Here is a 24638-nt window from a genome sequence, read left to right on the forward strand (position 1 = left end):
CAGTTGGTGAAGGAGATTAATGCCTCAATTAATTGGACGAAACTCAATTTTTCGGAGGATGCTGGATGCAGGATGATCGAGATCGTGAAAAGACGGAAAAACTGCACTACGATAATATAGAAATGAAGTTATACGAGATGTAAAACTCTTTCAGGCAAGGGGCCATGTGCCACAATCATGTGTCCTTACTAAGGACATATATTTTAACCAGAGCGTTAATGAATAAAGCTTCCAATGAATGATTAAATTTGTTATGATTAAATCATTCAACTCTATGATTGAAGATTATGATTAATGATTTAATCATTTTTGATAATGATTAATGATTATGATTAACGATTAGATAAATTTTTGACAATGATTAACGATTATAATTAATGAATAAAACGTTTGGAGTATGATTAACGATTACCGATCGTGATTAAATACTGACACAATACGTGTATGATTAATGATTAAAGATCGGTATGAATAATGATTAATGATTATGAATAATCAAATTGAATGGTTTGCGTATTGATCAATTATCAAGTAACATTTTTACCAAATTGGGTTATTAAAAGGTATGAAAATTAAATGATTATGATTAAATATTAATGAATAAAAGCGATGTATGCAATGATTAAAAGTGATGATTAATGATTAAATTCAAAACAATTATGAATATGATTAGTGATTAATGATTAAATATGAAATTCTATGATTAACGATTAGTGATTAATGATTGAATCATATTTTTTGTATGATTATGATTAATGAATAATGATTAAATAACCCATTATTCATTAATCATGATTAAATTTATGATTAATCACTAATGCTCTGATTTTAACCTTCTTACGAATGAGTGTGTGGTGATTCAAAGGTGGCTGGAGCGCCACGAATAGCACCTGAATAGCGATGTGGAAGATAACGGTGAACGAACCTGGAGTTACGTGCGCAGGGCATGAGCTTTCCAGCTCCGGACTTCCAGAAAATCCAGCAGGAGTTTGGCCGGCTAGAAAAAAAACAATCCCACTGGGGTTGACCTACTACTACCAAGAATTCTTAATATGGAGCTACTTTAACACAGTGTAGGACACCGTTTAATCGCATTGTTTGACGTAGCCTTCAAGGTCTACAAGATTTATACCATCGACTAGTAGCAATTACAAGAGAGTTCCTAGGACAGTACCAGGCGGAATTAATGGACCAACGAAAATCAGACGACTGCGGTGGGTCAAGCATGTAGTGGAAATGGTTCTTGATGCGACGATTGTTTACCCTCCGCGGACTGGGTGGTTGGCGACCTGCAGCTGTAGACCGAGTTGAATGTAAACGACTATTATGTACTGCAGAGGCCACTCCGGTCTCAGCCTGAACACATAAATAACTCATCAGTTTTGCGAGGAAGTTTCTGGAAAAAAATTTAAGAAATATTACAGTAGGTCCATTGAGTCGATATGATTAATTTATTACTTTTACAATAAACCTTTGATATTTTGCAAGACGTATTGGAGCTCCACTCATTATGTCTACTTGGCCAACCACCTCCTAAACGACATTTCACAGAAATATCTCAGAGGGTAAATCAAGTTCGTACTTTTTCAAGCTACTTCAGATCTTTTGATGTCCTGGAGCTCAGATCATTGGGTCTATCCGATCAACTCTACATTGATTGATATATGCTTGCACTGAGAAATACCAAAGTAGATCCTTTCGGTTGATATTTCGAAAGATTTCGTAACACGCATGAGTTCATTAAACTTGATCAAATATAGATTCTGGGGATATTGCATTGATTATTGTAGATGCTTTGATCTCAATTAAAGGATGTTTTGAAAACCCCAGCCATCACATACACGAGAAAATCGAAGTTTTCTGATAAATATCCACATTGTTTAACCCCACTGGGTTCGGATATTTTATAGTTTCAGGAATAAGGGTTTCATAAAATGGTTGGATATACAGCTACTGGGGACATTGCAATAGTTTTGGTTGATCACGTAGATACTTTGATCTAAACTCAATAACGTTTTGGAGCACTTTGAACATCTCCCCTCCATATGATCATTGGCAAGCTTACTCGTTTGAGTATTTCAAATTATTACACAGTGCAATGCGGAGTTTTATTACTACTGTTTCCTCCACATGCTCTCATAGATACGAGTTATGTTGAAGTTCAACTTGGCATAACATATTTTTCCTGGATAACGGGTTTCCAGTAGTCTTGCGAGTAAAGACGTAGGATTGCCAATCCGGAGATGGTGAGCTCGATTCTCGGTCTGGTCTAGGATGTTTTCGAGTTGTAAAAACATTCTCGACTCCCTGGGCAAAGTGTATCCATTGTACTTGCCACAGAAGATTCATACACATGCAAATGGCGGGCATAGAAAAGCTTTCAATTAACTTAGGAAATGCTAATAGAATACTAAGTTGAAAAGCAGGCGAAGTTCAAGTTGGAATGTAGAGCCATAGAAGCAGAAGAAGAAGAGGAACTTAGGAAATGCTAATAAAAGGAAAAGCAGGCGAAGAAGAAGAAGAACCAACAATTTATGGGGAAAAAAACTGCTGAAGAAATTAGGTTCAACTTGTTCAATTATACGCCTACAAAGCAGACCATGCAGTTTCTAGGTTCAAATCGCCAACCGATATGAGTGATATTCTAAGCTTCCTAAGTCCCTTGGGTGAGAAGTGTTAAAGCTAAAGGAGAAGAAGGAGAAGAAGTTTTACTGGACAAGGTGTCGCATGTAAAGGAGAAAGCCTTCAAGGAGATTAGTAATAAAGGACGTTTTCACAATATTGGTACTTTTTCGAATTCAATGTTCAACCGGCACGAAACCCTCAATACTGAAACATGATGAGTCTTTATTTCTGCACAGCATTCATCTTAAAGTATAGTGGAAATTTGTCCCATCAGACCTCTGGAGATCTTACCATACAAGCTTACAAGACTAGTTTTGTTATCTACCTACAACACTTAAGATAATCGATACTCTATATTGCTTCCATCTAGAAATACCGAAGCTATCGGCTGTTTCACCATCAGCAGTGTTTGACGCTGCAACGTTCGTAGCATAATGCGAAGGATATTTTTTGTTGTAATTCCTAGTAGCTATTTGTGTAACAACTTCACCGAGAATGTTTGACCACCATGTGGTTTTAGACATACTACAAATCACGTTGTTTCTTTTCTTCTATTGTCAGGATTAAGCAATTCAAATCAAGTCATCTGAAACATGACGACTTGAACAAAGTCCAATACGTTTTACTATAAAGCAATTCAGGTCAATTGAGTGGAAAAATGTACAGTTCCGTTTGCCTAGAATTCAAGTGTCTTGATGAATTTGTTTTCTCTATCGCACTTCATCGCATTGTACGGTGTCTGCTTCTTATAACCCATTTCCTTTTCTTGGCGATGCTCGGCGCACTTTTTTTCTGCCCGTCTACTCATCTGGAATTAGCTCGCGGGCTGACTTCAGAGAGAATATTCTCTTGTTGCGCAAATACTGTTTCTTCTTCCGGAATTCTTCGTTCGTGCCATGGAGGGTGTCCCACCAACCGAAGAGTCCATAGCACTGGTTAAATCTGAAATTGAGTACGTGCATTAGAAGTCGAATGTAATGGAGGATTTTGTGGTTGCTGGCAGACATATATGAGTCTATAAATGGGAGTACTGAACTAATGTAGAAAAACCAGCGACTCATGGGACAATGTCCTGTCACAACGACACAGTGGATCAAGTGTAAAATAAGGATTAAAATAGAACAGTGTCATGCCTTAAATTTCAGCGATATGGATAAACGAGTGACGCATAATTATTTTTTATCATAGCATTCGCGTATTTAAGGTGTTAATAAATGTATCGGGAAAAGTGGTCATGGGAACCTTATTTTGTATTGAACATCAAATTAAAAAAAAAAACTCGCCAAACTAATGTGCTTTTATTGTGTGTGGAAATAGACTAAAAAAAAATAAAGCTTGAGATTGTTTTCAGTATACTCAACGAGGCAATAGTTTTTGCCGCATAGAACACTTAAATATGATCACTATTTACGCAGCAATATTCCAAATGGAATGAAAAACTAGTTTGTATTTGAGCAGATATATCGCAGTCAATGGATCACAACATTGTATGATGACGTAGAATCGCTTGAGGGTTTGCACGGGCCCTAGTTGTCTGCTGTTTGCTATTTATTGGTACCTATGTCAAATTTACCGGTAAGGTACATTGCCTTGCCTTGGCATTCGTCGCTCATTATCAACGTATGGCGCGGTAATGGCTAAATGTAGATTGGGAAATTGAAATTTTTGGGGGCATGTCTTGAGCATATTAAACATCCTCAAATGTTGTCCGTTCTAAATTTAACCTGCATCTTAAATTGTGTGAGTTTTGGTACAATCGGGGAAAACCTAACAACTTGTTGTAGATCCCTAACTTCATTTTACTACTATCTCAGCAAACAGCGGTCAATGAGCGAGATTATTATTTCTAATATCGTAAAACTGTGCCTTATGATCAAACATACTTTATTGATCCATCTAGTAGTGATACTGTCTTTTTAGCATTTAGCCAAGAAACCAGACTTTGTTCTCTGTCGAATGCAGCTTGTGAGAAAATCGGTTGAGAATATGAACTGTATATGAAAGGTTGGCTAATGGTATACACGGACAGACAGATATTTGCTCAGTTCGTCGAGCTGAGTCGATTGGTATCTATGGGTCTCCGACCTTCTTGAAAAACTTCATTTTGGAGTGAACGTTAGTTTGTTTCACAAAAATGACGAAAATATTAAAACAGTATTTAATTTATGAGAATTGTTTCTATTTAAAATATTTTAAAATATATAATAATTTTTTTTACAATTATTGAGAGTTTTTCACTTTTATGATAATTGTCTTATTACTGCAGTTTTAGCTTTAGCTCAGTGACCAATGTAGATACAAAAAAAGCTTTTGTTACGGAAATCTATATAGTAAGATTTTAAAGTAAGAAAAGAAGTAAGAAAAAGTCCTTTGTTAAAAAAGTTCAGGTTTCAGAGAATCTGGCGAAACTTGTTGCAATTCTCGATTTGTGGACTGTTTCTGTACGAGGCCTTTTCGTCACAATTTTTGCTTTACGACAAAGAGTTGTTTGCCAACTATGTAATGCGGCTTGTCGATCACGCGAAGGTTTGGTTGCCCATGCGAAAGGTCGGCATCGCGGAGCACGAACGCTATTGCAGTTTTGCAACTTCTATGAGACGCTAGCTGAGCTCAAAAAGCTGCTTAGAGTTGGTAGACCGCTGGTGAGTATTCGTTATCGTTTCATTCTCAGTATTAACAAAACACAATTCGAGCTTGAAAATCTTTGAATAGCAATTTAAAGTGTTGATGTTGAAATCCGTACTCGTTTCTAGCACGAATCGAAAAAACAATTGATGTTACTTTCAATCAGCCGAAAATCAGCGTTTTTAGAACCTGCGGCATAATCCTAGCTTCTATTACAGTGAATACTTCCAAAACCATTGTCGATCGTAGAAGTATTCATCGATAACGTGGAAGCACATTTTGAAGTTTAGAAAATTTTATATTCATATTTTATTTCTTCAGAAAACGAACAATTCAATTTAATGTCTGAACCCCTTGGCCAATTTCAACCAAATTTGGAACACATGTTCTCTCATACTACATAGACAATTATATTGTTGGTGGAAGGGTCATTAGAAGACGTTAAGGGTCTGAGGGGTGGTGTATTGTTTAGTTTTTGATCTACTCAGTGTTACTCCTGAACCCCTTGACCGATTTTAACCAAATTTTGAACACACATTCTCTGTCTAAGGAAGACGATATTAGACTGAGTGGGAGTGCCAAAGATCAGCGGTTCTCAACATGGGGTACATGTACGCCTGGAGGTACCTTCGCTGGCCCCCAGGCCCCCCTCGGGCAAAAAATTCTAATGGAAGAGGCTCGGAAGCCTCCTTTCAAGAGGCTCGGAAGCCTCCTTTCAAGAGGCTCGGAAGCCTCCTTTCAAGAGGCTCGGAAGCCTCCTTTCAAGAGGCTCGGAAGCCTCCTTTCAAGAGGCTCGGAAGCCTCCTTTCAAGAGGCTCGGAAGCCTCCTTTCAAGAGGCTCAGGAAGCCTCCTTTCAAGAGGCTCAGGCCTCCTTTCAAGAGGCTCAGAAGCCTCCTTTCAAGAGGCTCAGAAGCCTCCTTTCAAGAGGCTCAGAAGCCTCCTTTCAAGAGGCTCAGAAGCCTCCTTTCAAGAGGCTCAGAAGCCTCCTTTCAAGAGGCTCAGAAGCCTCCTTTCAAGAGCTCAGAAGCCTCCTTTCAAGAGGCTCAGAAGCCTCCTTTCAAGAGGCTCAGAAGCCTCCTTTCAAGAGGCTCAGAAGCCTCCTTTCAAGAGGCTCAGAGCCTCCTTTCAAGAGGCTCAGAAGCCTCCTTTCAAGAGGCTCAGAGCCTCCTTTCAAGAGGCTCAGGAAGCCTCCTTTCAAGAGGCTCAGAAGCCTCCTTTCAAGAGGCTCAAGCCTCCTTTCAAGAGGCTCAGAAGCCTCCTTTCAAGAGGCTCAGAAGCCTCCTTTCAAGAGGCTCAGAGCCTCCTTTCAAGAGGCTCAGAGCCTCCTTTCAAGAGGCTCAGAAGCCTCCTTTCAAGAGGCTCAGAAGCCTCCTTTCAAGAGGCTCAGAAGCCTCCTTTCAAGAGCTCAGAGCCTCCTTTCAAGAGGCTCAGAAGCCTCCTTTCAAGAGGCTCAAGCCTCCTTTCAAGAGGCTCAGAAGCCTCCTTTCAAGAGGCTCAGAAGCCTCCTTTCAAGAGGCTCAGAAGCCTCCTTTCAAGAGGCTCAGAAGCCTCCTTTCAAGAGGCTCAAGCCTCCTTTCAAGAGGCTCAGAAGCCTCCTTTCAAGAGGCTCAGAAGCCTCCTTTCAAGAGGCTCAGAAGCCTCCTTTCAAGAGGCTCAGAAGCCTCCTTTCAAGAGGCTCAGAAGCCTCCTTTCAAGAGCTCAGAAGCCTCCTTTCAAGAGGCTCAGAAGCCTCCTTTCAAGAGGCTCCAGCCTCCTTTCAAGAGGCTCAGGCCTCCTTTCAAGAGGCTCAGAAGCCTCCTTTCAAGAGGCTCAGAAGCCTCCTTTCAAGAGGCTCAGAAGCCTCCTTTCAAGAGGCTCAGGAAGCCTCCTTTCAAGAGGCTCAGAGCCTCCTTTCAAGAGGCTCAGAAGCCTCCTTTCAAGAGGCTCAGAGCCTCCTTTCAAGAGCTCAGAAGCCTCCTTTCAAGAGCTCAGGAAGCCTCCTTTCAAGAGGCTCAGGAAGCCTCCTTTCAAGAGCTCAGAAGCCTCCTTTCAAGAGGCTCAGAAGCCTCCTTTCAAGAGGCTCAGAAGCCTCCTTTCAAGAGGCTCAGAGCCTCCTTTCAAGAGGCTCAGAAGCCTCCTTTCAAGAGGCTCAGGAAGCCTCCTTTCAAGAGGCTCAGAAGCCTCCTTTCAAGAGGCTCAGAGCCTCCTTTCAAGAGGCTCAGAAGCCTCCTTTCAAGAGGCTCAGAAGCCTCCTTTCAAGAGGCTCGGAAGCCTCCTTTCAAGAGGCTCAGGAAGCCTCCTTTCAAGAGGCTCAGAAGCCTCCTTTCAAGAGGCTCAGAGCCTCCTTTCAAGAGGCTGGAAGCCTCCTTTCAAGAGGCTCAGAGCCTCCTTTCAAGAGGCTCAGAAGCCTCCTTTCAAGAGCTCAGAAGCCTCCTTTCAAGAGGCTCAGAAGCCTCCTTTCAAGAGGCTCAGAGCCTCCTTTCAAGAGGCTCAGAAGCCTCCTTTCAAGAGGCCTGGAAGCCTCCTTTCAAGAGGCTCAGAGCCTCCTTTCAAGAGGCTCAGGCCTCCTTTCAAGAGGCTCGGAAGCCTCCTTTCAAGAGGCTCAGAAGCCTCCTTTCAAGAGGCTCAGGCCTCCTTTCAAGAGGCTCAGAAGCCTCCTTTCAAGAGGCTCAGAGCCTCCTTTCAAGAGGCTCAGAGCCTCCTTTCAAGAGGCTCAGAAGCCTCCTTTCAAGAGGCTCAGAAGCCTCCTTTCAAGAGGCTCAGAAGCCTCCTTTCAAGAGGCTCAGAGCCTCCTTTCAAGAGGCTCAAGCCTCCTTTCAAGAGGCTCAGAAGCCTCCTTTCAAGAGGCTCAGAAGCCTCCTTTCAAGAGCTCAAGCCTCCTTTCAAGAGGCTCAGGAAGCCTCCTTTCAAGAGGCTCAGAAGCCTCCTTTCAAGAGGCTCGGAAGCCTCCTTTCAAGAGGCTCAGAGCCTCCTTTCAAAGAGCTCAGAAGCCTCCTTTCAAGAGGCTCAGAAGCCTCCTTTCAAGAGGCTCAGGAAGCCTCCTTTCAAGAGGCTCAGAAGCCTCCTTTCAAGAGGCTCAGCCTCCTTTCAAGAGGCTCAGAAGCCTCCTTTCAAGAGGCTCAGAAGCCTCCTTTCAAGAGGCTCAGAGCCTCCTTTCAAGAGCTCAGGAAGCCTCCTTTCAAGAGGCTCAGAAGCCTCCTTTCAAGAGGCTCAGAGCCTCCTTTCAAGAGGCTCAGAAGCCTCCTTTCAAGAGGCTCAAGCCTCCTTTCAAGAGGCTCAGAAGCCTCCTTTCAAGAGCTCAGAAGCCTCCTTTCAAGAGGCTCAGAAGCCTCCTTTCAAGAGGCTCAGAAGCCTCCTTTCAAGAGGCTCAGAAGCCTCCTTCAAGAGGCTCAGAAGCCTCCTTCCAAGAGGCTCAGAAGCCTCCTTCCAAGAGGCTCAGGAAGCCTCCTTCAAGAGGCTCAGAGCCTCCTTCCAAGAGGCTCAGAGCCTCCCTTCAAGAGGCTCAGAGTCTCCCTTCAAGAGGCTCAGAAGCCTCCTTTCAAGAGGCTCGGAAGCCTCCTTTCAAGAGTCTCAGAAGCCTCTTTTAAGAGGCTCAGGAAGCCTCCTTTCAAGAGGCTCAGAAGCCTCCTTTCAAGAGGCTCAGGCCTCCTTTCAAGAGGCTCAGAAGCCTCCTTTCAAGAGGCTCAGAGCCTCCTTTCAAGAGGCTCAGAGCCTCCTTTCAAGAGGCTCAAGCCTTTTCAAGAGGCTCAGGAAGCCTTTTTCAAGAGGCTCAGGAAGCCTCCTTTCAAAAGGCTCAGAAGCCTCCCTTCAGGAGGCTCGGAAGCCTCGTTTCAAGACACTCAGAAGCCTTCTTTTAAGAGCTCAGGAAGCCTCGTTCAAGAGGCTCAGAAGCCTCGTTTCAAGAGGCTCAGAAGCCTCCTTTCAAGAGGCTCAGAAGCCTCCTTTCAAGAGGCTCAGAAGCCTCCTTTCAAGAGGCTCAGAAGCCTCCTTTCAAGAGGCTCGGAAGCCTCCTTTCAAGAGGCTCGGAAGCCTCCTTTCAAGAGGCTCGGAAGCCTCCTTTCAAGAGGCTCGGAAGCCTCCTTTCAAGAGGCTCGGAAGCCTCCTTTCAAGAGGCTCGGAAGCCTCCTTTCAAGAGGCTCGGAAGCCTCCTTTCAATAGGCTCGTAAGCCTCCTTTCAAGAGGCTTAGAAGCCTCCTTTCAAGAGGCTCGGAAGCCTCCTTTCAAGAGGCTCGGAAGCCTCCTTTCAAGAGGCTCGGAAGCCTCCTTTCAAGAGGCTCGGAAGCCTCCTTTCACAAGAGGCACCCCAAGGCTGCTAGAACAACAATAGCCGAAGAAACCGTTTGTATTCTGCCATGGAAATACGACCTCATTACGTGGTTGAATTGAAGGAGGAATTGTGACCTGTTCTTCTTCTCAGATTCGGATTTAACAGGGGTTTACCCATTGGCGTAACTACAGGGGGGCTAGGCGGGGGGGCTATAGCCCCACCTAGAATGAAGTTAGCCCCCCCTAGAATTTCTACGACTTTGCATGAGTACTGTTTATATGTATCTGGTGCTCTGATCATATCTGGGCGTAACTGCAAATAATTAACTTTTATCATCTCTCTCTACAGTTAGTTTAATATATTTTATCATGTTTTCTAACTTCGAAAAATTAATATATCTTGGGTTAGGAATGCTAAACACGAAGGATATTACGCTCCCTTGATCCTCAGCCACACGTATAATTGGTTAAGGTGAATTTCATACGAATCTAATTTCTAAAGTAAATTACACTTTCGGAGGAACATAACTTCAAAACACAACTCGTTTTCAGGACGCACAAAATTGTTTTTAGATGTGCTTATCACCTATGAATTGACATTTGTGCTGCCAAAATGAGAGATGAGCCAATGTGAGAAATAGGACGGGTATGGTTACATTCATTTTGGGACTTTGTCGAGAGAAATGTTGAATTTGGAACAGTATTTTCATGCTGATTCAATGCTGATTAAATAAATAATAGAAGTAACTGACTAACAGAACAATACAATGGCAAAAATTTTGATTGAATAAAGAATATTCAAGTAAAATAATATACTGCCCGTAATATTTAGACAACATGAAAAAGACAATTGTTTAACTTGAGCAGGAGACACAAGATGCTCAGGTTACTGAAGAATTTCTAACAAATCTTGACTTTTATTTATCAGCAAATCATTAATTCTTCAAGATTTTTAGGTTTGCATTGTACAAAAAGGCTCCCTTCGATTCGACTTATTTTTCCATCATTTTTTAAAATTACAGTTCATCGTAACTATGGAGGTTGTATTGAAGTTGGATGTAAATTTAGGGTTTATTGAACACAAAAGTATGGGTTCAAATATTTCCATAGCGTTTAATTTTCAGAATTTTTAAGTGTGTTACTAAAATGTAAATGAGAAATAACTTGAAATTATTTTTAATCTATATACATAAAAATGAATTTCTGTCTGTCTGAACTTTATAGACTCGGAAACTACTGAACCGATCGGCGTGAATATTTATATGTAAAGGTTTTTAGGCCAGGGAAGGTTCTTAAGTTGGTTCGAGACCCCTCCCCTCTTTAGAAAGAAGTGCTCCCATACAAATAAAACACCAATTTCATCATAATTCAAGAATTAATCAAGTAAATGGAACCAAATCTAGCATGTGAAGGTTTTCAAAGGGAAGATATATTTCTGTTGTGGTTTGAAACCTATCCCCTTCTGGAAAAGGGGGCTTCCAGACAAATGAACCAGAGAGATCTGCATAACTCAAGAACTAATCAGTGGATATTTTTTTAGGCTAAACGAAGTTTGTCGGGTATGCTAGTGGATATATAAAACTCAGTCTTATGTATCTGAAGCTCTTATGTTTTTTACGTACCACGACATTTCTAGATTTTTATTTCAGAGCTGTTCAAGTCGTCACTGGATGTATTGAAATACCCAAGCAGCACAAATCAGACCGATTTGGTTGTTGCAACTCAAATGTAACCAAATTCAGTTATATATAGGTTACAGGAACCTCTGTGGGTAGCTGTTTGGTGGGCCAACTTGCGGACAGTTGAACAAATACAATAACTTTTTTATGTTGACTGTAAGAATAGAAAAAAGTTAGCCCCCCCTAGAATTTTTCCTTAGTTACGCCAATGGGTTTACCTCACAAGTTTCGTTTACGTTACAAGCAAAAACGTCGAGGATTTCTGGTGGAAAAGACTTTCGATTGTTTGGAAATAATATGTCATCGAAAGTCATGGGAAAATTTATTCTAGAACACCAGAAATTAATGTCTTTATGAATAAGAAAGCTGTATGTAAGGGCAATAAATCAATAATTCAGGATGGATGTAGAACCACAAAAAATGAAGGTTGACTTCCATCAAGGATAGAAATCGGTAAAACTGATCAGGAACTTTCTGAAGTTATATGTCTCTACTTTTGCGACTACGATCTTCCTCTGCGATTGTTTTTTCGCTGTTTCATCATGTCGGATGTTCTCTTTGTAGCCCAAAATTTTTCAACCACCTTTACAGAGCTATAATACCTACTTAGTTTTATTGAGCAGTTATGATCACTGTATTAGACGTACATACGTCATGGTTCAGGTGCTATATATATTTAAAGGGGTTTTTGTCCGAGATTTTTATAGTCTTGGTGTTAACTCAGTCGTAAGACACCATGAACTGGCAAAACGAATAAACGATTAACGTCACTAACATATGAGCTGTGAGTTTTTGGAACAGTAATAGCTTATCCAAATTACGCCATTCATGATAATAAATATCATGATAAAGAGTAACTTGATGCCAATCTCCAAACATTAAATTTCCTTTCTAATATTTGACACGTTGATTGTCATAATATAACACTGTATGCAAATCTGACGAGTCGTTTTAATAGTGGTTGGTCATTTCTCACACTTCGTCTTGAAATGTGCAGAGATTTTACAAGTAAAGAGAAGTGTATTGATTCACACTAGAGAGCGTTCACACGTGCGTGTGATTGAAGCCAAGAGAAACATAATCGATAAAGAGTGAGAATATTTTCGGTCGCGTGTGTTTTACTGTTGCATATAAAAAGGTCTATGTTTAGGCGCTCACAACAACGTATTTACATGGAAGAATTAGAACGTAGCCTAAATGTATGCATTTCAGTAAACAGCAAATTGCCATTTTCCTTTACACTTTACACTTGAGGGCTTGTGTGATGAAGAGTGGGTATGACGCACCCTCTTTCATACAAAGATAAAGTGTATTTCAGCACAATGCACTCGGATAACAGATCGAGAAAGAGAAGTTTTTACACGTTCTCTTGAATACACCTCAGAGCGAACCAACCCTGTTTAATACCTACGTTTTTTCAACCATGTTCTGACTTTACCCTCATTGCATTTTTTCGAACCAAACTTACTTCAAATGATGGTAATCGTGCTGTTCGGAGCTTCCCAGGAAGGGCAGGTGGTACCCCGAGTGATCCACCAGGGTGTCCATCATGACAAACACGAACCAGATGGCAATCGTCACCGGGTGGCTGGTCATCAGGGCCGGTCCGACATACACCGGCAGCAGATCGCTGATGACGAACTCGAACGGGTGGGCGTACATGGCGGCCCAGGCGATCGGTGCCGGCCACTCGTGGTGCTTCTTGTGGATGTACTTGTACCAGAAGTTGGCGTGCAGCAATCGGTGGCTGTAATAGAATGTGATTTCCCACATCACGATACAAACCAGCATGTCCCGGAAGATGATTTCCAGCGAGGGTAGCTCCCGAATGGGTGGAAATTCGTTTGTGTTCGTTATGAATTTTCGGCTGTTATAGGTGAGGTACGATGTCGGAATGCCGTACACTATCTGATTGATGATGACGGTTTTGACCAGGGGTTTCAGCTTGCTCCATTCCAGGGGCTCGTGTGTTCCGGGTTGGTTTTTGTACTTGCGCATGAATTTCGGTTTGTTGGTGATATCCATGAACACGAACATTCCTCCGATGATCCAGTACAGGCTGTATGTCCATATCGTAAGCCCCCAAAAATAGAGAACGTCCGGATCGTCACCTGAAAATGGGAAAATGCAGATGAAACGTATTTGCTATAGGGATTTTTTATGGGCTTAAAACAGAACGAATAAACTAAGCATAGGGGAAGAGGCCCCAAAACGCCCCCCCGATGCAAAACGCCTTTTGTGGTTTCCCTCATATTTACCGTCATTAATATGTCCGTAACAAAACTAGATCTAAAATTATGTAGGATAGGCGAAAAAAGTTTCAAAATAGTGCATGTGAAGGTCGGAAAAACCGAAAATTTCCACATTTTGAAGAAACATCTAACATTTTGGCGAGGCAAAACGCCCTAGTGGCAATAACCTACAAAGTACTTGCGTCTCCACGGACTATCCATACTAGAATGCTGATTCGCCGACGCGTGGTACTTTGTTCCCTAGGAGCCGCCAGCTGAAAGGCGTTTTGCCTCATGAGTTTTCCGGCAACAAAATATCACCACTTTTTTGAAATGTGAATATTATCAATATGATTGAGATTTTTGACAATTTTTGAATGGCATCAACAAGCTATCTTGTTTAACTGATGCATAATGTAAAAATACCCATGAATAGCGTTACAAATAAGACAATAGAGCAGTGTTTGCTTAGCTAGGGCATATTGCCCCCCCTTCCCCTAACGAAGATTCAAATGGTTCTCAAGGTCAGAGTAGTTGATAACACATCCAGCCTACGTTGTACCGCGATCAATATGCTCGATCAAGTTTTAGGGTGGTGACTGTCATTATGCCAATTTGTATTCGTATCTGTTTGCGTTCATAAAGATGAGAATCGAAGAACAAAGTGACAAATTATTCACACAACTTCGTATGAGGTTCGGATACTAATTGCCTTCTTTCGTGGCTAAATGGTGAAACATTGTGGTGAGTTTGTGTAATATCGATGATAATGGTATGATTGAACGCAAACAGCTGGGTCTCATGTTTTACGAAATTCAAATCACCAGAAAGACTGTGAAGAAACATTTGAATTGCAAAATCTTCTACTCTAAGGTGATGTATCGATGTCTCGGGCTTTTTTTGTTTCATAATTGTAATCGACTTACAGTAATATTCCAATTTTATTTGCTCATGGTGAATTTTGGGATGATACAATGGGAAATGTGACAAAATAAAAAAAAATCGGTTCCTTAATTTGTTTCACAAATAATACGGGAACAGAACGCATATTTTTTGTCGAAAAGGCTTTTAAAATTCTTTAAAGGTAGGTACTCAGAAATAATCCACGTTGCTCTCAATTTATATAAGGCATGCATCATCGTTGCAAGTTGGATTAATTAGGGCTCATTGCAACTATGTTTTGCACACAAAATGTGACCATTTAGTTATGTCTCTTCGGAATACGTCATCGCATCGCTATCTTTACCTCAGCGGACGCTGTACGTGGCTTCTCGCATAAGCCCAGTACTTGCAGTCAACATGCGTTAGATAATTATGGCAGGACGCGACGGCTCAGTGTCATTGAACTTGACCACCATGTAGCACAACGTGGCTCGTGAATTCCATCGTAGGCCCGGCGAAGGGGCTTGTTCAAAGTTTTCATTGACGTTTCGCGGCTAGTCGCGAACAGGTTTAAGATTCATGGATCCAAAATTATGGTGGTCCGTTTGGTGAGGTGCGTATGGTTTGCGGCTAGACTAGTGCAACTGTTATGATGATTGGGTCATAAGCAGAAGCAATTTGTTCACTATACGTTGCTTTACCATGCATTTGTGCGATTAACCGGTATTTAGAAGCCACTATTTTCACGCAATTGTTTACCACGATGAAGAGATATTTTGTTGTTCATAGTAATCTGAAAGCGAGTCATAATTTGAGACATAATTTATAATTTTATCTCAATCCATCCTTTACAAAACATATCTAAGTTTCAAAGGCAGGCAAAATGCAAAGCACCTTTATTAACCCTTTTCATAAATAAGGGTTTGGTAGTGTCACGTATTAATGCATATGATCAAGCAGAAGTGTATTTATCCATGTTACGAAACAAACACACCCGTCGTTCGGTGGCACGCTTAGCTGACATTGCCTAACGCAAAACAAATGTCTAGCAATAGCTGCATTGTGTATCACAAATTAGAATTCCTATTCGAATAAAATGAAGTAGTTGTTCTGCAACGAATAACATACCAAATTTTTGCATTGACATGAAATAGGTTTTAATATAAGAATTCGGGACAAAAATATACTCCTGTCTGACTTACTTCACATGCTAAAATATCAAATTGGCGCAGACATCAATCAATTTCCATGTTTCCATGCATTACGCAGCTCGATAAACCATCCAGTGTTGTTGAACCTGAGACATGTCCGCCATTAAACATTCTAAGAGAAATTTAAATAATGGCAAGCATTTTGAGGATCAAATTAGACAATCATATGGATTGAATGCAGTGGCATTGAGGAGACGCGTCTATGTGTCATAGAGAATATCAACGCTTTAGTCTGTCGTAGGTAAGTCCTTATGGAGCTGGAAAAAGACATCGTCTACCAAACCTTCCATAGGTAAAACGGATGATGTGATCATGCTTTTGACAAAGTTCGTTATCGGTACAGGGCGTACTCGATTATCCGGAGCGTCGAAAAAAATTCACTCCGGATAATCGAGCCATTTTGTTGTTGCTGAAAATATAACTTTTGTTCAAATAATTTTTATTCCAGTAAAATAAAAGCTTAGAAAATATCCCGTTGGCTCGTGCATGAGTTATGGGGGTTGTGACCACTATTAGAGGTCTGCGCCGATCTGCAAATCGTCGGCGACGGAGTTTGTCATCATTTTGGTCGGCGGCATTTTCGGCGTCAAACAGGATACAGCGTGAATCGGCGTGGCATTTTTTTCAATTGCGTTTGTTACCTACAAATTTTTTCAAAACAGAATTTCCGCGAGCATTTTTTTATTTTCTAAAGTTTTCAAATTTTTTTAGAGTTTTTTTCCCCAAAGAAGATTTTGAAGAATTTTCGCATAAAAATTGGCATTTCTAAGGGATTTCTTTTTAATTGACGGGAAATTGTTACAAATTTTTCAGGAAAATGGTTTTGATATTCTTCCGAACTTACAAAGAAATGTTTTCTAAATATCCGTAAAAAGGAGTGTTTACAACAATTTTTTTTAAATTTCACAAGAAATTATTTAGAATTTACAGAAAAAAAAATCTATGAAAATTCTCCAGAAATTCAGGTTTTGCGGAAAATTGTTCAAAGTGTAGATTTCAACAAGAAATTCTTTGGTTTTCATCGGAAAATTGTTCAGACTGTTCTTAAGAAAATTCTTCAAGAGTTTCACAGGAATCTCTTCGGAATTTACATAAGAATTTTACAGTTTTTGCTCGGAGTTTCCAGTACGAATTTTTGGGAAATTTTACAATTTTTTATCAGAACCTCTTCGCTAAATTTTCAAGCTTCGTCAAAATGCTTCCAACGGAATTTCAATTGGCCAAAAGCCACTTTGCCGAAGCTGATGGCCATGTAGCCAAACTACATTTGGCTATAACGGTTATTGGTGAAAAATGGTTTGGCGGTACGACTAAACTGGTAATTTAGCTAAAAAGTTATATACCCTAACCGGTTGTTTGTCCAGAATAATCGTTTGGCCGATAGGTCGTGGTCGAAAATTTCATTTGGACGAAATGGTAGTTTTCTAGGAGAGGCAATTTGGTCGAAAATGTCATTTGCTGAACAAGTAATACAGCCAAAAATGTTGGCCAGATGCGTTTGTGGCCACTTGGCCGTATAACATGTTAAGGCGAGAGTTATCTAGCCAACTTCCATTTGGGCGAAACGGTTATAAGGTCGAAAAAGATTTGGCCGAAAATGTCATTGGGCTGAAAGCGAAATACGGGCGAAGTGGTCATACGGTAGAACTGATAATTTTGCCGAAAAAGTTGTTTTCCTCAACAGATCATTTGTCTGAAAATAATGTTTGGCCGAAAATGCCGTTTGCCATATGGACAAAAATGGTATTCGGATAAATGACTATATGGCTATATGGCTAATATGGCTAAATTAACATATCGGCCAAGCAGCCTTTATGGGCCGGATGAACTATTCAGCTAAACGAACTTTTCGGAAATATGAGCAGTTCGGCCAAATAAGACTTTCAGCCGTGTAACCATTTCGGTCAAATAACATTTTCGGCCAAATGGCCTTTTTGCCAAACGACCATTTTGCCCAAACGGCATTTTCGGCTAAATCACCTATTACACCAGACTACTAAATTTCCGGCCAAATGACCTGTTCTGCTGAACGACATTATTGACCATATGGCTATTTCACCCAAATGATTTTCGATCAGACGAGTTTCGGTTTAATAATTTTTTCGGCCAAATGACATGTTCGGCCGAACAGCTTCGGGCTTTGTGACCTTCGACCAAACGGTCTTTCCCGTAAAAAAAAATGATTTCAAAGTGAAATTCTTTGGATTTCAATGGGAAATAGAAATTTCACAGAAAATATAATAAAATTTCCAAATGAAATTCATTAGTCTTTCCGCAAGAAGTTGTTCAAAATTTGCATGGATATTTTTTTTAAATGTTTAAAATGTCAGCGACGGCATGATGCCATAAACTGTTGCCGGTGGCGCACACCTCTAACCACCGAGTAGTTCTCCGGAAAATCTTTAGGATCCCACTAAAAGGCAAATCTGCGAATTTCATCGCAGGAGGATTTTTTGAATGCATTTGTTGTCATATTTTAAGTATGGATTTGATGTTGTGGCTCAAACATTTTAAATACCAGCACATAGCACTATTTGCGATGACATTATTAGAATGGTGAATATTTTATTTCATTTATTCAAAATAAGTCCAGTATGCAGTACATAACATCTGTCTCCATTTATCTCCACAAATCGTCTTTTACAGATTCATTTCACCTTGCTCGCTGTGCACCCCGTTTTCTTGTTCTTTTCGGATTATTATCGAGAACCATTTTCACCGGGTAATTGACCGACATTCTGAGCATAACCTATGATTGTGACCAAATTCGATCGTATATCAGTTTCGACAACCGACCTGGAACATATGTGCTACTAGGGTGACATTGTGGTTTATACATGGATCACCTTGGCCACTGAGTGATCCTCTAGTAAATCCCGTTTTATCACCATTTTTAGTATTTTTTTCATATAAATATTCTGGAGAACATTTGGTGGCAATACCAATGCCGTACTTATAATAAACTTACAAATGTTAATAAAAAATCTCGGTGCCTTGAAATGAGGTTCAGGAATTCGCCATATTTATGAATGTTTGATTTTGGTTCCCTTAGAAAAGCGGCTGTTTTCTGGCTTTTTAATATAAGTCTGGCACATATTGGGTACGTTACGGCTGCGTTTGTCTTGGCTATGTCATTTCATGTTGCGCCAAACACTGCTAATATTTTGTATCTTTGTATGATGAGTAAATATATGACTCCGAATAATCGAGCCGATTTCTCCGGCCAGATAATTGATCTCCGGATAATCGAGGCCGCCCTGTAGTAATTGATCCGTTAGTTTAATAACCCACCACCAAAAAGTTGAAAATCTTGTTCAACCAGAATGCAAAATTCTGAGCAAATTATTTTTTGATCTCCAATGATCGGTCGAGATTTTTATACTTGACACTATAACTCTGTTCAATTTTTCAATTTTCGAACAATAAAAGTTCAGTCCATTCCATTCCATTGCGAGACAGTCGTGGTCTTGTACCTCCGGGTCCGTGATCGGATTTTTTTCTCGTGCTGAGTTTTTTTTACCGTGTGAAAGTGTCGTTGAAGGATCCTTAGCTTATAGACTAGGAAGCGGAGCTCATTTGCGACGCAATTGAGTATCCGTGGAAAAAGTTTTCACGTGTTTTCTTTTTAAAAAAATCACGCTTGCGCAGAGTCAGTCTTGCGCATCCATCGAGCTGAACATCATCGGTGCCCCCCGCACCGCCTGTCTCCGTGGTGCGCTTGGGTTATCCAGAGCCAGCAGCAGTCGATCATCTCCACCAACGCAGCCCAAGCCATCTGTTCGCTGTGTGCGGGTAGAGAGAAGACCAACACATACGCCAGGTTGGTCTCGTTCGTGCCACGTGCTATCGTCCGGTGCGTACCACAGCAACCGTAGGCAGCTCTCGACGCAGCAAAAAGTTAAGTAGTTGTAATTTCCCCTCTTTATTCCACTTTTCACCACCTTTAGTTGATAAGATACTCTAATTTGTCTCTAGTAAGTTTTAATTTCTCTCATTTCCCCTCCCTGTTCGTTTTTTTCGTTTTATTTTTCGTTCGTTTTTTTATCCCTGTGTTAATTAAATAATTGTGTGTGTGCCTCGCTGCATCGGGACGTTTGGTCTCCGCAATGCGAAGGCGGCGGGGGTTCGTTGTATCCCTTGTCCCATGATCTTTTGTTGCATTCTGGTGATCCATCCCAGAGTAAAATGGAAACCAGCAACACCGTCTCCACCTCCCCCGTGAATAATGATACCTCTCCCCTTACGAGCCCCCGCCACAAGGCCTACCCACCCGACTCTAGTGGGCCATACGTTGTTTTTTTTCGACCCAAAGGCAAACGATTAAATATCAGTCAGATCAGCAAAGATCTGGAAAAGCGATTTTCATCTGTCACGACCATTGACATGGTTGGGTCCAGTAAGCTCCGTGTCACGGTCAGTGATCGCAAACAGGCCAACGAGATTGCCACCTGTGAGCTTTTCACTCTCGAATATAAGGTGTATTTACCGTCAGCAGTGTGTGAGATCGCGGGGGTGGTGACGGAGGGAGTTATGACATGCGACGATTTGAAACAAGGTTTTGGTCGTTTCAAGAACGTTTCTTTGCCTCCTGTTGCGATACTGGATTGCAAATAAATGTATTCGGTGTCGCAGGAGGGAGAGAAGCGGATTTATTCCCCGTCTAATTTTTTCTGCGTCACCTTCTTCGGGTCCGCGCTGCCTTCTTCGGCTACCTGTTCGGCTGTATGTACCGAAGGTGATGAATTGTGTTAATTGCAAGCAGCTGGGCCACACCGCTCAGTACTCGCTGTGCATTATGCGGAGAGAAGCATGTGGATGGCGCGTGCAAGACGGCACCGAAATGTGTCTATTGTAATGAAAGCCCTCCCCATGCTCTTGAAGCTTGTCCAACGTACATACAGCAGCGAATTCACCAGAAACGGTCTCTTCAGCAGCGTTCTCGGCGAAGCTACGCCGAAATGTTGAGGAAGGCCGCTTCTCCAGTTGTTTCTGACACCATCTACTCGTCTCTTCCTTTGGACGATCAAGGTAGTTCTGACTCCGAAGCTGGGAATGGGGCTCCCTTTGTTTTCAATGGCTCAACGAGGAAAAGAGTAAAACAGAGCCAGCGACCCCCGAAAAACCCAAGAAAACAGCCGCAAAGTGAGCACCAACCCAACATGGACAAATTCAAAGCAAGTGGAAGTACTCAAAAACGTTCTTCTTTTGTGATTTCACATCAGGATGAACGAGAGTTTCCACCGCTTCCAGGAACATCTAAAATCCCAGATGCCCCAATTTTTGCGATTTCTCAGCCAGAAAGAGAACATAGAGAGCGAGCAGAAAAACCTCCGAGCGCTCCAATGTTCACACTTTCTGGCATCGTGGAGCTCATCCTCAACTTCTTTGATGCTTCCGACCCGGTGAAGAACATGGTCAAGACTGTTCTTCCTATTCTGACTCCTCTCCTGAAGCAGCTGGCTTCGAAAATGCCCCTCCTCGAGTCATTTGTATCCTTCGATGGCTAACTTAGTCAATAAGGGTAACATGATTTCGATTCTACAGTGGAACTGTCGAAGTATTCTTCCGAAATTAGATATTTTAAAATTTTTAGTTAACAAATTACAATGCGATGCTTTTGCTTTATGTGAAACTTGGCTAACACCAGATGTAAACCTTCATTTTCCAGATTTCAACATAATCCGCCGCGATCGGGCAAATCGACATGGAGGGGTGCTTTTAGGGATCAATAAACAGCACTCATTCTATAGAGTCGATCTTGCCCCGATGTCTGGCACCGAAGCTGTCGCATGTCAGGTGACTATTCGAGGAAAAGATCTCAGTATCGCCTCGATATATCTTCCTCCAAACACCGCGATATCTGGTAGAGATCTCTCGCACATCTGCTCGTTTATGCCCGAGCCACGGTTGCTCTTGGGAGATGTTAACTCCCACGGAACAGGCTGGGGGGAACTATACGACGACAACCGTTCAACAATGATATACGACCTCTGCGACGACTTCAATATGTCAATTTTGAATACAGGAGAAGTTACACGAGTGGCTCCTCCAGCAAGAGATAACCGTCTAGATTTTTCCATTTGTTCGAGCTCATTATCGTTGGACTGTACTTGGAAGGTGGTCCAAGATCCCCATGGTAGTGATCATTTGCCGATCGAAGTCTCGATTTCCAATGGACATAATCAACATGTTTCTATCGACCTCTCATATGACCTCACGAAGCACATTGATTGGGAAAAATATGCAGAGGCCATCATTGATGGCGTACAGTCGATAGAAGCACTTCCTCCGCGAGAAGAATATGAATTCGTATCCCAGTTGATCCTTAACAGCGCTCTTCACACGGAGCAAAAACAGTCTAGGTTGAAATAACCAACAGCTTGGTTAATTCTATAATCAAATTATGTTTGTTTCAAAATAAAATTTAGTGAACGCAAAGGCATATTTTAGGTTAAATCAAACTCATAAACTTCTTTATTTCAACCAAAGTTGTTTACTTTGAAACTATATTGATTTATGGTTTGTTTCAAGCTAATGTGTTTGTTAGTTTTAAATAAGTTTAAGTTCGTTTTTATTAAATACTAGTTTGTTTAGACCTCAAATAAAACAATTGTTTTCTCGATTGACGCTCCACTTATGTGTTTTTGCATTCGGGATTTCTTACTTTTTACTTCGGCTATGATTAAAAATGGAACAAAAAAGTGATAAATATATAAAACATATTCAAAAGGTAAGATCTACAATAATACAATCTGTATAACTAAACCAATAACACGTGATTTATTATTCTCTATTTTTACAGCAACGGCGGTTTCTTTTCAGAAATATAACTTTTATGACAATGGTGAGTTAAATAAATAATTCTGTTCATTAGACACATTCTTGAAGTTACAATTTCTCAAATTACAGCATTCTCGCCAGTTATTTATGCTGAACGTATGTGGGATCGTCAAGACGCACTACAAAAATTCCGCACTTCCTTGGACAGATCATTGAAGCGCTACATTGAGTGGAGCATTGAAAACAGTCGCATTATTGTTTGTTAAACTTTGTATCTAGGTATTTAAATAATGTAAATAAAAATCATGATTTCCCATACATGTTATTAATTGCGCAAAAAAAAGAAATCAAAAGCTAAAATATGATTTAATTCAAACAAAATTCTTGCTAAGAACAACCTAAATTTTGGTAGTTTTAAAACATGCTTCTTAGTTTGAAATAAACCAAAACGTTGGTTGTTTGCCCAACTGTCAAAAAAAAAGCAAACAACATTATGGTTGTTTTAAACTAAAGTTTGGTTGAATTGGACATCAATCTGGGAAAATGCCAACATTGTTTTCTAGTTTGTTTCAACCAAACAAACATGGTTAAAGCTAACTGATATTTTGTTTGTGCCATATTCAAACTAGAATGTTGGTTGAAATAAACTAAAAATTGGTTGTTTCTACTATATATTTTTCTCCGTGCAGGCACAACGCCGGCCAGTGCCAGGAGCTTCGGTTCGTAGGAAACCACACAGTCCGTGGTGGGATGTCGAGTGTACACAACTTTATCGCAAGAAATCCGCCGCGTTCAAAGAATTTCGGAAACACGGTTCGATCGTTCTTCACAAACGGTACATCGCGCTCGAGATCCAGTTCAAGAAGCTGGTCAAAGTGAAGAAACGTGGATATTGGCGCACTTTTGTTGAAGGTTTATCGCGCGAGACCTCAATGAGAACTCTGTGGACCGTCGGGAGAAGAATGCGCAACGCGTCGTCCGTAAACGAAGATCGTGAAAGTTCGTCGCGGTGGATACTCGACTTCGCAAAGAAAGTTTGTCCGGATTCGGTACCGGTGAAGCAAGAGTTACGTGATGCTTTTGCTGACAGGGATGATATGGATCGTCCCTTTTCGATGATTGAATTCTCACTTGCTCTCCTTTCATGTAACAATTCCGCTCCAGGGATGGATAGAATCAGGTTCAATTTGCTTAAAAACCTCCCAGACGTCGCGAAGAGGCGCTTATTGAGCCTGTTCAACCAGTTACTAGAGTGCAACATTGTTCCGGATGATTAGAGGCATGTGAGGGTGATAGCCATCCAGAAGCCCGGAAAACCCGCGTCGGATTATAATTCGTATCGCCCCATCGCGATGCAGTCCTGTCTTCGGAAGTTGTTGGAGAAGATGATTCTCTTCCGGCTAGACAAATGGGTTGAATCGAATAGTTTTTTGTCAGATACACAGTTTGGTTTCCACAGGGGCAAGGGAACGAACGACTGTCTTGCGTTGCTTTCTTCAGAAATTCAGCTTACTTTCACTAAAAAAGATCAAATGGGCTCAGTGTTTTTGGACATTAAGGGGGCTTTTGATTCAGTTTGCGTTGATGTCTTATCCGACAAGCTCCACGCGTGTGGACTTTCTCCAATTTTAAACAATTATTTGTACAATTTGTTGTCAGAGAAGCGTATGAGCTTTTCTCATGGTGACTCAGCAACTTCACGAATTAGCTTCATGGGTCTCCCCCAGGGCTCATGTTTGAGCCCCCTACTTTACAATTTTTACGTCAGAGACATTGATGAATGTCTCATGCCAAATTGCTCGTTGAGACAGCTTGCAGATGACTGCGTTGTATCCGTTTCGGGGCCAACCTCAGTTGATCTGCAAGGACCATTGCAAGATACTCTGGACAATTTGTCCACTTGGGCTACTATGCTGGGTATCGAATTCTTTCCGGAGAAAACTGAGATGGTTGTCTTTTCAAAAAAACATAAGCCGGCAAAGTTCCCGCTCCAACTGATGGGTAAGACAATCACTCATAGCATGTCTTCTAAATATCTCGGGGTCTGGTTCGACTCGAAATGCACCTTCGGGAAGCACATTGTGTATCTGACACAAAAATGCCATAAACGTATCAACTTCATGCGAACAATAACCGGAACATGGTGGGGAGCGCATCCCGAAGATCTTATAACGTTATATCGAACAACCATTTTGTCGGTCCTCGAATACGGCAGTTTTTGCTTCCAGTCCGCGGCTAAAACACACATGCTGAAGCTTCAACGGATTCAGTACCGCTGTCTCCGCATCGCGTTAAGTTGTATGAATTCGACTCATACGATGAGCCTGGAAGTACTTGCGGGAGTACTGCCTCTGACAGA

At 41.3% G+C, this 24638-nt stretch overlaps 1 protein-coding gene across 1 annotated transcript in view; it reads right to left on the minus strand.

Annotated features, from left to right (window-relative positions):
* Nucleotides 1-2827: 2827 nt before the first annotated feature.
* LOC134220433 (fatty acid hydroxylase domain-containing protein 2-like) overlaps nucleotides 2828-24638 on the minus strand; it is a 41961-nt gene continuing 20150 nt past the window's right edge. Inside the window, exons 2-3 of the mRNA XM_062699492.1 lie at nucleotides 12644-13286; nucleotides 2828-3567 (exon numbers count right to left, since the gene is read on the minus strand). Coding sequence (XP_062555476.1) covers nucleotides 3426-3567; nucleotides 12644-13286 — 785 coding nt within the window. The 3' untranslated portion in view covers nucleotides 2828-3425. The remainder of the gene's footprint in view (nucleotides 3568-12643; nucleotides 13287-24638) is intronic.

Source organism: Armigeres subalbatus, chromosome 3, assembly GCF_024139115.2.
Source record: "Armigeres subalbatus isolate Guangzhou_Male chromosome 3, GZ_Asu_2, whole genome shotgun sequence".
Taxonomy (NCBI): domain Eukaryota; kingdom Metazoa; phylum Arthropoda; class Insecta; order Diptera; family Culicidae; genus Armigeres; species Armigeres subalbatus.